Here is a 15546-nt window from a genome sequence, read left to right as displayed (position 1 = left end):
ATGCATGGCCCCAGGGACAGGGGTTCTAGTGCTAGGGTGGGTCTATATAGATCCTTTAGTGAAAGTGCATTATTTCTTTAAAAATCTTCTTCTATGCCTCTGGGTGTTATTAAAACAAACTAAGTACATTGTTGTTATATGCAAGGATGCCTCTTCCAAAATTGTAAATTTCATGGCCCCAGGGTCAAGGGTTCTGGTGAAAAGGAGGGGGGCTCTATTGATTATATAGTGAAAAAGCAAAATTTCTTTGAAAATATTCTTTTCTGCTTCTGGTTAAAAAGCATAGAAGCTAAGTATATAGTTATGATGAGCAAGAGTGCTTCTTCCAGAGTAGTGAAAGGCATGACCCCTGGGTCAGATGTGCTGGTTTAAGGGTGGGGCTCTTGATAATATAGTGAAAATGCATCAATTCTATTAAATAATCCTATTTGCTCCTTAGTGTTAAGCAGATAAGCAAAGTGATTACTTATGATGAGCAGACTTCTGGTCCCAGGGTGAGTGACTCTGGTGTTTCTCCTGGGGAGGGGGGGGGGGCTCTATTGATAATATTATAATAGTGAATCTGTAGTAAAAATGCATTATTTCTTTAAAAATCTTCTCTGCACCTGGGCATATCAGAGGCAAAAAGAGTAAAAGTTTTAATAAGTAAGGATATTTTTACTAGATTTTTGAACATCTGGACCATTTGGTCAAGTGTTCTGGTCCTGGCCAGGGATCTATTTATTTGTATTCTACTGAGAGGAGTTATTCCCCTTTGCCATTTACTTTTGATAATTAATCACTGTAAATAATGTACTTGAAAGATTAATAGAATAAGAGAATTATGCAAGAATTTTTATTGTATAATACAAAAAGTACTTTCATAGTTTTAATGATCAGGTAGACTTGTAAGTAATAGATAAATAAAAATGAAACAAAAATAACTTGTCTTATTAAATGTTCATCAAAGACCAAGAGAGACCAATGTAAGAGATTTCATCAAGGAATTAAAATAGTACTGAAGCACTGATAGTTTGTTAATATACTGTATGGTGAGAGTGATAAATAATTTATGAACTTTTAATGTATACTTGACTAATTATTTTGTTGATCCTGATCACCCTATTTTTCTTGCTTTTGGGCAACAAAGCTTCACCTTTCAGTTCATTTAATACTCTTGGGATCCTCTGAATTGTTGTATTATACTCAGGTGACCGTTAAGGCCCTTGGGCCTCTTGTTTTTATGAAAATCTTCTTTCAAAAATTCTCTCTTAAACAGAATTTACATCATTAAATTCTGTAATGTCAGACTGGTAATGAATTTGGTATATGGCCACATGTTCACCTGAGCATTTTATGCTTGATTTATATTATAGAATTATTGTGGAATCTTCCCTGATTACCCAGTTATGAAGGAGAGCACATTTAGAGACTAACACCTTAGTGCTGGTATTACTGTCTTATGACGGCATCTAGTTTAAATACTGTTTACTAAAATGTATGATTTTTTTATGCTGACATATACTTCTTGTCAATATACCATATACGGGTATTTTCTGCAGTTGGAAATTTTTGCGATTTGACCCCTGAAAGGTTGCAAATTAATTTTTAGCTCTACTGGTCAGAGACCAGAAGAGCTTATGCGATAATAAGGTGTCCGTCGTCCATCCGTCTGTCTGTCTGTCCGTCCGTCTGTAAACAATTTTTCAAAATGCTACTTCTCCTACAGGTTTGGTCTGATTTCAGTATAACTTGGCACATAAGTAGACTACACTAAGATACATAATTCTTTATATCGGATTTTGATTTCAATGAATGGTGTTGCCATGGTTACTAAAAATAGAGATTTCTTGGAAATACTTTCAAAACGCTACTCCTCCTACAGTTTTGATCTGATATCAATATAACTTTGCACACAAGTAGACTATAATAAGATACATAATTCTGTGTATCGGGTTTTGATTTCAATGAACGATGTTGCCATGGTTACTAAAAATAGAAATTTCTGTGAAATACTGTCAAAATGCTACTCCTCCTACAGATTTTGTCTGATTTCAGTATAACTTGGCATACAAGTAGACTACACTGAGATAAATAATTGTTGTTATTGTTTTTTGATTTTGTTGAATGATGTCGCCATGGTTACCTAAATCCAAATTTCTGTAAAATTGTTTTAAAAGGCTACTCCTCCTACAGTTTTAGTCTGATTGCAATAAATCTTGCCACAATAAGAGACTAAACCAAGGATCATTATTCTATTTATTGCTGTTGTTAAGTTTCAAGTCCAAAAGCGACATTTATCCTCCTTTATAAGTACAACCAGTAGAGCTACAGTCTCGTCAGAGACTTCTGGTTGCATTTTCAATTTCTGCAGTTGCATTATACTTCAAAAATTTATTTACAGGATATGATCACCAAATTCTAAGGATTTGGCAGAACACTGCCATGTTTACGTTTTATAAATTAATTCATTTAAAGACATATTGATCAAAGTTGCATGAGAACAGATACAAAGCTGTACTATCTTCTTGTTAGTCTTCTTAAATTATTTTTAAATCCTTTTTATATTATACATCCATAAGCATAATTTTTTTTTTTAAATATAGAGTAAGAAGTTATGAAATAACATTAAATCAGGTTGAATGACATACACACCACTTATCAGACTTGCTTGTATAAATTTTCAATGAGTATTGAAGAAATATTTTGAGGATTTTTCCTTTCCACAAATTTCAGCAAAAATTGGACAACCACAGAAAATACACGTTATACAGTATGTCTTACGTCTTAAAAATATGGAAACATATACATTTTTGGTGAGAATAAATAAATTCAAACTATATTCAGTGAAAATAAATGCAGTTTTTCTATTTTGAACCACAGGCCTTTGGATCGCTTAAATCCGACTTTAAAAAAATTGGGGTGTATAAAAAAGATAAAGGTATGGAACTCCTTACTTAGGGTACCCACGTTTGCTAATGAAATACTTTTAAATTGAATGCTCTAAAGTTTTCACTTTCTATTCATATCTATTGATATATAATCAATCTACATTACTACTGAAGTTCATTCCAAAATTCCTTGTACTTCCCGAGATATGGTGAAATCAATTCCAAAATTGACCTACTTTTTCTTATTCGACATTAGCTTGGGCCCTGGTTATTCAGATGTATACAGAAGGTGTTTGAACAGCAGCGAACAGCTGCATAGTATTTGCACAATCTTTCAACATTTTTGAAAAGTTGATTTTTTACTCCAGATTGTAAGGTTAAGTCAGAAATAATTCCTTTCGTAAAAAAAATTTAGAAAACGTTTGCTTCAACAACTTCACAGCCATGTTGTTTATTAATGTAAAAAGAACTATGATTGAATGAAGTTTTACCGGAAAGTATAATATACCTTTTGATTTTTTAAAAAATTATAGCGCTAAAATGTTGATGGTAACTTAGTAAGACCATATGATCAAATCCGATAAAATTTTGTAGAGACTGAGTGCTAAAAAACAAATATTCAGAGAGTATAGAATAAATTCCGGGAAGAATTCGTCCCTTCGTCCCCGCTTTACAATTAGTGCAACTATTCAGAAACCCAAGCTAATGTTGAGTAAAAAAATAAGGTCAATTTTGGAATATGATTTCAGGATATCTCGGGAAGTATATGGAATTTCGGTTCGTGAGGATGGGAATACCTTAAACAAGATTGTTGAAATCCCTGTAACATCAACTTATGTGTGAGCAGCCTGCCTCAGTTTAAAAATTGATCATACTCAGAGCATGCTCTTAAGGACATCCGCAACGTAGTTTGAACTATATTGTCTTTTTCCCTGGAGTTGAAGAGTTCTGATACTTTAAGGAACTATGTGCTACATTTTAATGTCTATATATGCTGTTGTACACTTCTTCTAAAACAAGTTTGGATTAAAAAACATCTAGAATATACGTTTAGTAATTTTGGTATATTTTTCTTCGAATTACCGGTATACAAAAAATTTCCAATAATTGATTCTTTTCAAAACCTCTGGTAATGCATGCTGATTTTTTTTTTCTACGAACAGCTGATGGCACTATAATTTTAAATTAAGAATATCTTGAAAAATTATCAGTAGGTAAGGTAGATTGCATATATCCTTAAGTAGCAAATAAGTTGGGAGACATAAACACCATATGCAGGTGATAGCAGAATATTACTACATAAACTTTTTGGAAAAGCTGAAGTCATCTCCTTTGTCATACAATTAAGTTGTTAACTTGTTAATAAGCCTTTAGTAGCTATAGTCTAAAGTTACTATTGAATGTATTTTGCAAAGGTGTAAAGAAAAACTGAGTAAATAGTATTCGATCGGAAAAGTAAGCAAGTAGCTGTTTACTAAAACTCGTGTAATTTGACAGCACTAAACAAAACAAATTTTTATTTGTGTAGTCAGTGACTTCACATGCTAAACATTCCTTATTTTGTAATACTTAAGTGATGACTAGTCTCTTAAGCATTACCAACTACGAAACTTTCAGATATCCACAGGTTTAGGTGTCAACTGTTGCTCAACTCGTTGAAATCATTTCTTCCCTGGTATTAGTTCAATTTCACATTTCACTTCACATTTCACAATTTGATGTTAAATGCAACATGGATGGAAAGGTTTGAATCTTAGTTTATGATTATTTTTTGAAATATATTTTCTTCAATAGATAAATCTTCAGGATGGATATGGAAGAAGAGCAATTCACTATGCAGCAGAGAAAAATTCTGAATGTGTGGAAATTCTTCTAAACCATGGATCAAACATCAATGCAGGAGATGGCAATCAGGATACAGCACTTCACTGGGCTGTGTTTAAAAATAATGAACCTTGTGTTAAACTACTGCTAGAAAAGGGAGCAATTGTAGATGCCAGAGACTATAATGAGGACACACCTCTTAGCTGGGCAGCACGAAAAGGAAACATTGAAGTGATGAGATTATTATTAGATTATAATGCATCTGTAAATCTTAGCAATGCAAAGGGAGAGACTCCTATCTCGCGAACTTTACATTTACAAACTATTGGTCTAAATACAACTGTAGATGATGCCTGTTTAGAGCTCCTATTTATGGCTGCAGGAAGAATTGAATATAAACATCAGAATATTAAGCACACAAACAGCAATGAGACTCTGAAATGTATTGTGAAATACTCAACTAATGTACGAAGTCTAAGAGACCTTAGCATACATGCAGTGCGTTCTTTCCTAGGTTATCAGTATTTGCCCTCAACAGTTGAAAAACTACCCATTCCACGTCAAATTCAAAAATATATTTTGCTACAGAAATAAAGTATGGATTCAGATGTTTTTTCTTCTTTAAACTTCAAGCTTACCTGTGAAAGCCTCCGATTTAGCTTATTTTATCAAAATTTGTCAAGTTGTATTAGTATGTCCATGTGAACTTTGAAATAAATGTAGATGGATCCGTTATCAGTATAGAGTTAAACTTTATTGGATATAAAAAATATTACATAAAATATACCAAAGAAGGGACTTTCAACTAAGTCTTTCCAATACTTTGATAAATAGGAAGCGACTACGTTTTGTATAAAAAAATTTTTTTTACATCCGCTGGTGTTAATACATTCGAGGTGTTTTTTTTTTTTTCGAGAGACCCGAGAAGATATGATTGTTTATTATTTTCATGATTTTTGAAGTTTTCACGTCAGCAATTCCCTACCAGCTTGCAGGATGCCCTCTGGTAGAGATTGTCTCGGTTGAATCGCTCTCGGCAAATACATTTATGTAGTGGAAGAGACATTTTATCCCGCGATTCCTTGACAAAATTATTAATTAAAAATTATTAAATACAATTTCTAGTAATTTTTAGAACATGAAAATAAATATTTACTGAAAAGGGGGCCTTCTTTTAGTCTTTACTTTGCGTTATATTTTATATTTTAGTATGCTGACTTTCAAATTTGAACCAAACTTCATTTGATTTGAAATAAAGTAGAATTGAAACAAAATAAACAACCCAAAACCTGAATTTCCATAAATTGAATGCTCTAATTTAATGATAAACAGGTGAACATATTGGAGATCCCATGCAATATAAAAAAGCGAAGTCAGCTGTGTCTATCCGCTGCATACCTTTACAAATCTTATTGGGCTACACGGTAATTGACATCGGGATCGCAATGCTTTATTCAAAACGAAAGTAAAGCAAGTAAAAAATAAACGGCTTCAAAATCTGGATTTATTCAATAAATGAAAAGTTGTAAAGAAATAAATATGACAATTTAACTGAATTAATTTAATCCTGAAATATAATAATTAATGTATGAACTAAATCACCCTATCACAACAAGTCGTTTGATCCCCAATATTGGACCCGGACCACAATTAGCTTACATATAGACTTATATAGTAAAAACATGTGCTTATTTTGTTTGTAACTTTTTTTAAAAAAGCTTCAAGAGCAATGTGTCAGAAATATTCACATCCAAAAATAGGGGTGTTAGTAGCCCCAGGTTATTAATAAGCTTCTCACGTCATGTCCTCAAAATAGCTCTCGGTCGGCTTAAAAAGTGTAAACAAACCAAATTACCTCCCATTTCAATACACATCTCTATGCATAATTTATGCTTGAAATGCACCTTGATGCATAGCATTGTAAACTTTAGACATTAAACTTTTATTCTATACCCAAAAAATATCACAAACATGTTTTTATTATTGTCAATGAAAGTGAGGCATGTGAATTTCCTGCATGTGCTACATTTCAGCCTCTTGACCTTCACCTTTTAATTGTGGACCGGATCCAATTCAAACGATGCGGTAAGCGTGTAGGTGACCTAGACTACCCAGAATTCCAAAGCACGCAAGCGCATTTGAAGTTCTTAAGATAACTAGTCAGCCCGTGGGCTGACTAATAAGAAAGTGTAAGATGCGTGTGAACCGGCGAAACATAGCTTTATTTGTACTACAAGTAGTTCTACAACAAGCATCCTTGATTCCACGAAAATCAAACTGTTTCTACACCCGGCAGATACAACAAGTATTGCAGAGAAATTGCAGCAATATGATTAGCCAGGTAATTAGAAAGCTTTAATAATTAGTTTGAAAAATAAAAGATTTGTCGTAAATCATGTCAGAATATTCTATCTTCAATGGCTATTACTAGAAGGATTTTCTCTTATGTCTTCCATTACAGCAAAACAAAAACAAATCAAAGTACTGAAAGTATTGATGGGAGTTGATTTTACAAACGGTTTCAATAAAATTCAAATTATGTAACCTTGTTCACAACTTTTCAAATTATGTACAACATTAATGCTTCATAAGTTGGTATTTGAGAAGCAAATGACTAAAAGGATGTCACAATTCTACAGAGTTAAAGAGGTAAGGTTTGTTCTAATTGTTCCATAACTTTGGAATCATGCCAAGAAATCCCGTCCACTTTTCCACAGCGATGGAGTCAATAAAAGTGTAATTGATGCAAATCACCCATATTCCCCTAACGCTGGCGAGACAATTAACGGCAGCAGATTTGAGGGGGTGGATCCTAAGTTTTCCGTTTTCTTAGTCAAAGAAAAAATAAACTTCTACCCCAGGAAGTAGCCTCCTATGCCCTGAAAAAAATAGTTCCTGTCAAAAACCTTAATTTATTTACAAAATATGTAAAATGCACTAGACACAGGTACCAAAATTGTAAAAATAGACTGGAAGGAAATTTAAAAAAAAAAAAAATCAAAAGGAAAAAATAATAATTTTATATATATGGAACTACAATTGACTAAGTTCATTTTCATTGGTCAATTACCAGTATGATACCTTAATAAGGCGCGAGACTTCCACAACAACCAAGTTCATCGTGCCCGATGTTAATTTATACTAGGAAAAAAATATTTTGATATATAAACACTGAAAAATTTGAAAGGCGTCTAATTTTTACTGAACAATTAATTAGTTCACTACAATTTATTTCACTTTCTTTTTCTTCTTCTTTTTTTTTTTTTTTACTTTTTTAACTGCATATGATTTGCATGGAAAATCACCCCCCCCCTTTAAAAAAACAACAGGAAAAAAGGTGCAAAGGCTTCTAAATAGTAAGTATTCTAACTTTAATTTCAAACCAGTAAAACTTAAGATCCTTCCCTCAAAACTGCTGACATTAATTGCCTCGCACACATCTCCCTGGGGAAAAATCACAGATTAACGCTAATTCCGCTTTTATTGAGTTCGCTCTAAAACTAGAATGCGTACCTTTTCTTGGCATGGTAAAAGACATCCCCCCCCCCCCTTTTCCGTGCTTCTGTTTGTTTGAATTTCATTTCCAATGCATCAAATTCATTTGAAATAATATATTTAGACAGAAAATGACTTAATGTTGATTTACTGGGTCGAGTGAAATGCATGAAACCTGCAGAACACCATAATCAATGGATAAAAGTAACACTCCCTAAAATTATTTATGCACAAATAATTTAAAAATTTAGAAAATAAAAAAAACGCTCCTAAAAAGAGCAAATCATAACAAGGCCAATGATCTTATACATGTATCTACACAATTTTTCTGAAAAGACACCCCCCCCCTTTTCCGTGCTTCTGTTTGTTTGAATTTCATTTCCAATGCATCAAATTCATTTGAAATAATATATTTAGACAGAAAATGACTTAATGTTGATTTACTGGGTCGAGTGAAATGCATGAAACCTGCAGAACACCATAATCAATAGATAAAAGTAACACTCCCTAAAATTATTTATGCACAAATAATTTAAAAATTTAGAAATAAAAAAAAAAACGCTCCTAAAAAGAGCAAATCATGACAAGGCCAATGATCTTATACATGTATCTACACAATTTTTCTGACCGTAAAATACATCCCCCCCCCCTTTTCCGTGCTTCTGTTTGTTTGAATTTCATTTCCAATGCATCAAATTCATTTGAAATAATATATTTAGACAGAAAATGACTTAATGTTGATTTACTGGGTCGAGTGAAATGCATGAAACCTGCAGAACACCATAATCAATAGATAAAAGTAACACTCCCTAAAATTATTTATGCACAAATAATTTAAAAATTTAGAAATTAAAAAAAAAAACGCTCCTAAAAAGAGCAAATCATGACAAGGCCAGTGATCTTATACATGTATCTACACAATTTTTCTGAAAAGACACCCCCCCCCCCTTTTTCCGTGCTTCTGTTTGTTTGAATTTCATTTCCAATGCATCAAATTCATTTGAAATAATATATTTAGACAGAAAATGACTTAATGTTGATTTACTGGGTCGAGTGAAATGCATGAAACCTGCAGAACACCATAATCAATAGATAAAAGTAACACTCCCTAAAATTATTTATGCACAAATAATTTAAAAATTTAGAAATTTAAAAAAAAAACGCTCCTAAAAAGAGCAAATCATGACAAGGCCAATGATCTTATACATGTATCTACACAATTTTTCTGACCGTAAAAGACATCCCCCCCTTTTCCGTCCTTCTGTTTGTTTGAATTTCATTTCCAATGCATCAAATCCATTTGAAATAATATATTAAGACAGAAAATGACTTAATGTTGATTTACTGGGTCGAGTGAAATGCATGAAACCTGCAGAACACCATAATCAATAGATAAAAGTAACACTCCCTAAAATTATTTATGCACAAATAATTTAAAAATTTAGAAATTAAAAAAAAAACGCTCCTAAAAAGAGCAAATCATGACAAGGCCAATGATCTTATACATGTATCTACACAATTTTTCTGGTCGGATATGCAAAAACATGTCAAATTTCTCCGCTGCTGCAATTTTCTTCAAGTAATTTAAGACTTTTTCTTACCAAAAGTTCGTTTAAAATGCTGTAGCAACTCAGCTTTTTTTTTTTTTTTTTAGAATTTGATACAAGTTGTGAATTAATTATACAATATTTAACTAAACAATTTTTAAGTGTACGTTTGAATTTACATATAGAGAATAGTGTACGTTTTGCTAATTTATACTTTGCATAGTGGCCATATTGTTTTCAATATGGCAGATTTCTGTTCAATACATTATATATGAATATAAAAAAACAGATCAAAAAATAAAAATTTGGAATAATTTCTTCCTCATTTGATTCTATTTTTGAATTTGTCCTGGATTGGAATGCACTGTTTTATATAAAATGACGAAAAGTTGATGATTCCTTCTGAGTTTGAAAATCTGAAGCGAAGTTTCATTAGAATGGTACAGAAAAATGAGGTAAAAGAGCTTGGAAGGTCTTTATCAAGTTAATTTAGAATGATTTACCATTTTCTGAGAGATTTCGTCCTCATCTTAGTGAAGGTATGGACCTTGTACTTTCAGTTTCTAAGATAATAATTTTCTTTTTGAAATTAAAAATCACATTGGAGATGGAATTTAGAAAAGTTAAATGCCACTCTCTGTGGGGAAAATGCTGTTGTTTATGTCTGGGGAAATACAAGTATAAAACTTCATTATTGACATAACATGGTGAGAACTCATGAATAAAGTGGACAGCATTTCTCAATATGATGTAATGATTGAAGTTAAATTCACGAATACTATCTACATTGGTGACGAGAAAATTAATGGAGCTATACCAGGAAGGAAGATTTTCTCAAATAGTGACTTGGATTCACAATATGCGTCTTGTAAAAGTGGAAAAGACTGACATGGATTCTTAAGCCCATATCAATAATTTATCTTAGGTAGTATAACGTTAAAGTGTAGGGGAAATCTACTCAATTCAGATATTACAGCAAAATAAGTTGCAGATTTATGCACAACAAGTATTGATTTACAACATTTCAGATGAAGTGTGTCACAGATTAAGTTGGGGTATATGCTGTCAATAGTTTAACTAGGAATGCTATTTATTAAGTAATTTGGTTAAAATCCAAAACCTTAAGATGCATACAATAAAATGGGTTTTAATAGTGTTATGAAAAATGTGGATAATGGTTTTTTAAATGTCTGGATTCAGTGAATTTACTTTTTCCCTGTTTTAAAGAAATGAATTTAATGCTCTTTGATAAAGTGCTCCTGAGCAAAGGAGAAAGAGCCTGAGGAATAAAATGTTACAGCCAGGTATTTACATGTATTCAGATACACTATATTATGTAACAGTATATTTAAAAATAGACTGTGTTTGTTTATGAAAAATTAATTAAGCCTTATTGCCTGGCACAATTCATTTTAAATGTATCATTTCATATATTTGGGACTGATTTTGCTAAAATCTAATTAAGATTGCAGCGAGATAAAATGTCATTACCTGTACAAGTATATTTAAACCCCAAAGCAACATATTTGGTCTTTGTTAACAAAATGTGTTACAGTACATTACACGCAAAAAATACTCAATGTGCCCCCAATTTGCAAAAATCTGGATCCACTCCGAATCCTGCTATTTCAACAGTCAACTAATTATGGAGACAATAACATGTACAACATTCCTAAGAAAAAAATAAATGCAATCAGCAAGCTTCATGAATAACGTATTTAGAAAATTCAATCCTGTGTATTAGTGAGCATACTATCATTATTATCATTCTGGACAGAAAAGTAAAAGGCTGCTTAATTGGAAGTTAATTTTTCCATGCAGTAGGTCACTTCTTCTGCAGTGTGGAGCTTTAGAACTTTACTCATATTAGAGATAAACGCCCGCTTTGATAATCAGTCACGCGCATACAACAGTTAGAAGTTGCATAATTTACATCAATATTGTCTGTATCAATTTGAGACACTTCTCTGTATACCATCATGCATTTAAATATATATCTCATTAATTATTAATCCCGTTTTAATTGTCCCTATGCAGGTTTGTCGAATGAAAGCTTCAAGTGCCAATGCAATGAGCTGTTCGTTAGCAGTTCTCTGTGCACCTCGAGGTATCATTCGGCAAACCTCGGCTGATTCCGTCACCTTCATCAAACCTCGGCTGTACGAGGAAACTTGATATGCGTCTCCGCTTAACATTAAGGCAGCCTGTTTACCGCTTAGGGAAAACGTAACGCTTTGAAAACGATAATAAACATGCATCTGGCATACGATAAAATTTTTCAAAAGCATTTAGGTAACACTAAAAATAACACTTACCAAGAAACATGTACTTAGTATCTTTACATAATCAAGTGTTTGTTAACGGATGGAATTCAGCACACTGTGCACGTGTAAATGTAGGGTGCAGCCATATTGCGTATAAAGTAGCCCCGGTTCAATGGAGGTTTACATTATAAAGCCGAGGTTAGATGAGGTACGAATCGGCCGAGTGCTCGAGGTATTTTTAAAATATCTACGTCAGCGAGAGTATTAATCAGCCAATCAGCTAGGGGAGCCAGCAAGGACTCTTCATTACTGATCATACGTCTTATACAACTGCAAATACTTTTACTAACAACTGCAAATACTTTTACTGAGAGTTAGTCGTAGCATCATTTAAAGTTCAAATGTATTCAATGTATTGAAATGGAAAAAAAAATATTTTTCTTGATAAATAATGTGTTCAGAATGTATTGCATCAAATTTTTCAATCATTTTTAAGTGCATGGGAGAGTTGATAAAATCAACTCCCAAAAATGAAATATAGATTGGTCACAATTAATGACAACTTTCAAAGATTAAAAAAGTTAAAAATTTAGAACTGTGTCTAATTTGTTATTAAATTGTAGCAAATAAATTGAATAAATGATGTAAGGTTAAATTACAATCTTATTGATTTTTCCCAATTTGACACACACTGTAAATGTCGATGATTTTTCCCAATTGTAAAGGCCCAGACCCCTTTCAAAAAATGTAGAAAAATCACTGTATTGTTTATACCGGTACTTTGATTTTCTTATTCTTTTATTAAACCCAGCTCCCAAAGGAGAGGAGTATACTGTTTTATCCTTGTGTGTCTGTTTGTGTGTCTGTCTGTCTGTAACAAATTTTCGTCACTGTTTTCTCAGCAACTACTCTTCACAGATGCTTGAAATTTTAACACTCTTTGTTTTGGCATGCCATATGATGGGGTTCATTTTTGTTAGAATCCAATGCCAAACTTCCTGTTTATCTGTTCGTACCAAATTTCTATAGCAGTTTTCTCAGCAACTACTAATCGCAGATGCTTGAAATTTGAGCATGCCATATTGTAGTGTCTGTTTTTTATGGATCTCATGTCATTTTCCTGTTTATCCCTGCATCTGTCCGTACCGAATTTTCGTCAGGGTTTTTGTAGCAACTACTCAAGGCTGGTGCTTGAAATTTTAGCACACTCTTTGTTTAGGTATACCATATGGTGAGATTCATTTTTGTACAAGTTCTATGCCAACTTCCTGTTTATCCCTGCATCTGTCCATACTAAATTCACATTAGAGCGGGAGTATTACTAGTAAACTGGCTCACAACAGACTTCTTGTTTTAGCTCTTCTGAGCCAAAGGCTCAAAGGCCATTTGTACAGTGTGAGTAAACTTTAAAAAATGGGCCATATCTCAAGAACCCCTTAGTCAATTTTTTTCAAAGGATGACTGCACTTAAGGACATGCGAAATTTGCGTCAAAATAAACTTGCAAAACAAGCATTTTTCTTTTCATTGTAAGAATGGTCAACACACAATCTACAACTTTATCTAATTACGTTTAATAAAAGTGTGTATTCACGAAGTTCGAATCTGTTTTCAAAGGCAGGGGTCATCACAATTTCTTAAATCTCCGTTCGATAATGAGGAAGCCCACTTTTTTACTGACTTTATACATAGTCAGCGCATGTTTGTCTATTGTTCTACGTTTAACAGTAGTTGATATTTGCATAAATAATAATGTGTCAAAAGGAAATTAATAGACAAACATGCGCTCATAGTTAAAAAGAGAAAAAAACTGCTTCTTCTTACATTCGCTCTCTGTGTTGTAACCAAGGATTGTGACATGTTGAATATTATAATTCACCACGTGATTTCTTACCTCAGGTAACTTTGTGAATACTAAATTCCGTCACATGAGTTGTAAGGTAGCATGTTTTGTGCTAACTAGGACATTGTGTTCGAACACGATAAGTCATCTGGCATTGATAAAAAATCTCCTATAATTACATTGACGTGCTCATATTGTTAAAGGTGCTTAGACACAGATTTGAAGTTAATATTTTCTCAAATTTTCTGTATAATATCACGACTTATATATTGCAATAGCATTTCACACGAAAATATAATTAAAAGCTTATTTTATCTGGAAATTATTGGAACTACGAATTCCTGGACGCGTTTGATCAACACATCCTTGCACTTTCACAAATCTTATCTTTATCCTTAATATTTAAGAAAAGAAGCGATCTTGTTGTGTATTAATGAAAAACATTACATCTATAATCCAGAAAATTCAGAGTAGAAATGTGCGAAAGCAAACCCCCTCACTAATATCGTCAGCCTGTGTTCAGTGTTGTGTACAGAGTTTAACAAATTGAATACACCCGTGAAACGTAAACTGTTTTTGTAAACAGGGCACGAGCTCTGTTATTGTTAATGTTTACGATTCACCGGGTGTGTTCAATTGTTAAAGTCTTCACACACCACTGAGCACGGACTGACAATACTGTGAGTGGGTTTTGCTTTCGAACATTTCTACTCTGAATTTTCTGGATTATAGTTTTAATTTTTTTCATTAATACACAACAAAATTGCCACTTTTCTTAAGTATTAAGAATAAAATTAAAATTTGTGAATGTGCAAGGATGTGTCAATCAAACGCGTTCAGAAACTTGAAGTTTCAATAACTTCGAGATGAAATAAGATTTTTATTATATTTTAGTATGAAATGCTATAGCAACATATAAGTCATGAAATTTTACAGAAAATTTGAGAAAATATTAACTTCAGATCTGTGTCCAAGCACCTTTAATTTCGTTTTGAAACCTTTGTCAGAAGTGCATTTGTGCCATACAGAATGGAGAGGGAGATTGGAAAGAGTGATCATGTTTTTTTTTTCCAAACATGTCATTGTTATTTAAGGAGGCTCATTACACCCACAGTTTATTTTAGATTTCATTACAGCACCACTTATTATGAAGATTTCAAATATCCAAATGGAGGTTATGATACGATAAATATTTTTAAAATATTTTTTAATCTTTTTTCTGATTTTGGTTAAATGTTTTATTTCAAGTTTCTGATTGATAGTATTGCAGAAATCTCAGTGTCAAGTCGTGGATATCATTTTCAGATATTTAAGCATTATAATAACACTTCATAATATTCAATATTATTTTTATTAGAAAAAATAATTTTCTCCCCAAAAAGAATTAATGTGATTTTCTTCTTAATCTTTGCATGAATAATTTGGAAAATCAGTTACAAATAGACAAGGAATGTATATTAATGAATAACAAGTGACAAATTGAATCAAAATGTTTTCAGGAAATGAATATTCCAATTTAAAAAATAATTGGAATAACAAGAGGCCCATGGGCCACATCGCTCACCTGAGTAACTTTGGCCATGCTGTTCATTACCAGACTCCCCCCTTGTAATACCTATTGTGGCCCCACCATCCCCCCAGGGGCCATGATTTGAACAATTTAGAATCTACACTACCCCAGGGTGCTTCCACATAAGTTTCAGT

At 32.6% G+C, this 15546-nt stretch overlaps 2 protein-coding genes across 4 annotated transcripts in view; both read left to right on the top strand.

Moving 5' to 3' along the window:
- The window catches only part of LOC133194729 (ankyrin repeat and SOCS box protein 8-like), a 48665-nt gene extending 43362 nt beyond the window's left edge, over positions 1-5303 (top strand). For 2 of the 3 annotated variants that reach the window (XM_061330636.1, XM_061330635.1), the window contains one exon: positions 4665-5303. In XM_061330636.1, the coding sequence (XP_061186620.1) occupies positions 4665-5288 (624 nt within the window). In that variant the 3' untranslated portion in view covers positions 5289-5303. The remainder of the gene's footprint in view (positions 1-4664) is intronic. The other variant, XR_009722167.1, reaches the window with a different exon arrangement.
- The window catches only part of LOC133195821 (actin-related protein 2/3 complex subunit 4), a 206564-nt gene that overhangs the window by 149940 nt on the left and 41078 nt on the right, over positions 1-15546 (top strand). The window lies entirely within an intron of this gene.

Source organism: Saccostrea echinata, unplaced genomic scaffold, assembly GCF_033153115.1.
Source record: "Saccostrea echinata isolate AGI-Se365-2 ecotype Australia unplaced genomic scaffold, CSIRO_AGI_Sech_v1 ptg000029l, whole genome shotgun sequence".
NCBI classification, from domain to species: domain Eukaryota; kingdom Metazoa; phylum Mollusca; class Bivalvia; order Ostreida; family Ostreidae; genus Saccostrea; species Saccostrea echinata.
This window is presented reverse-complemented; position numbering and strand designations above follow the sequence as displayed.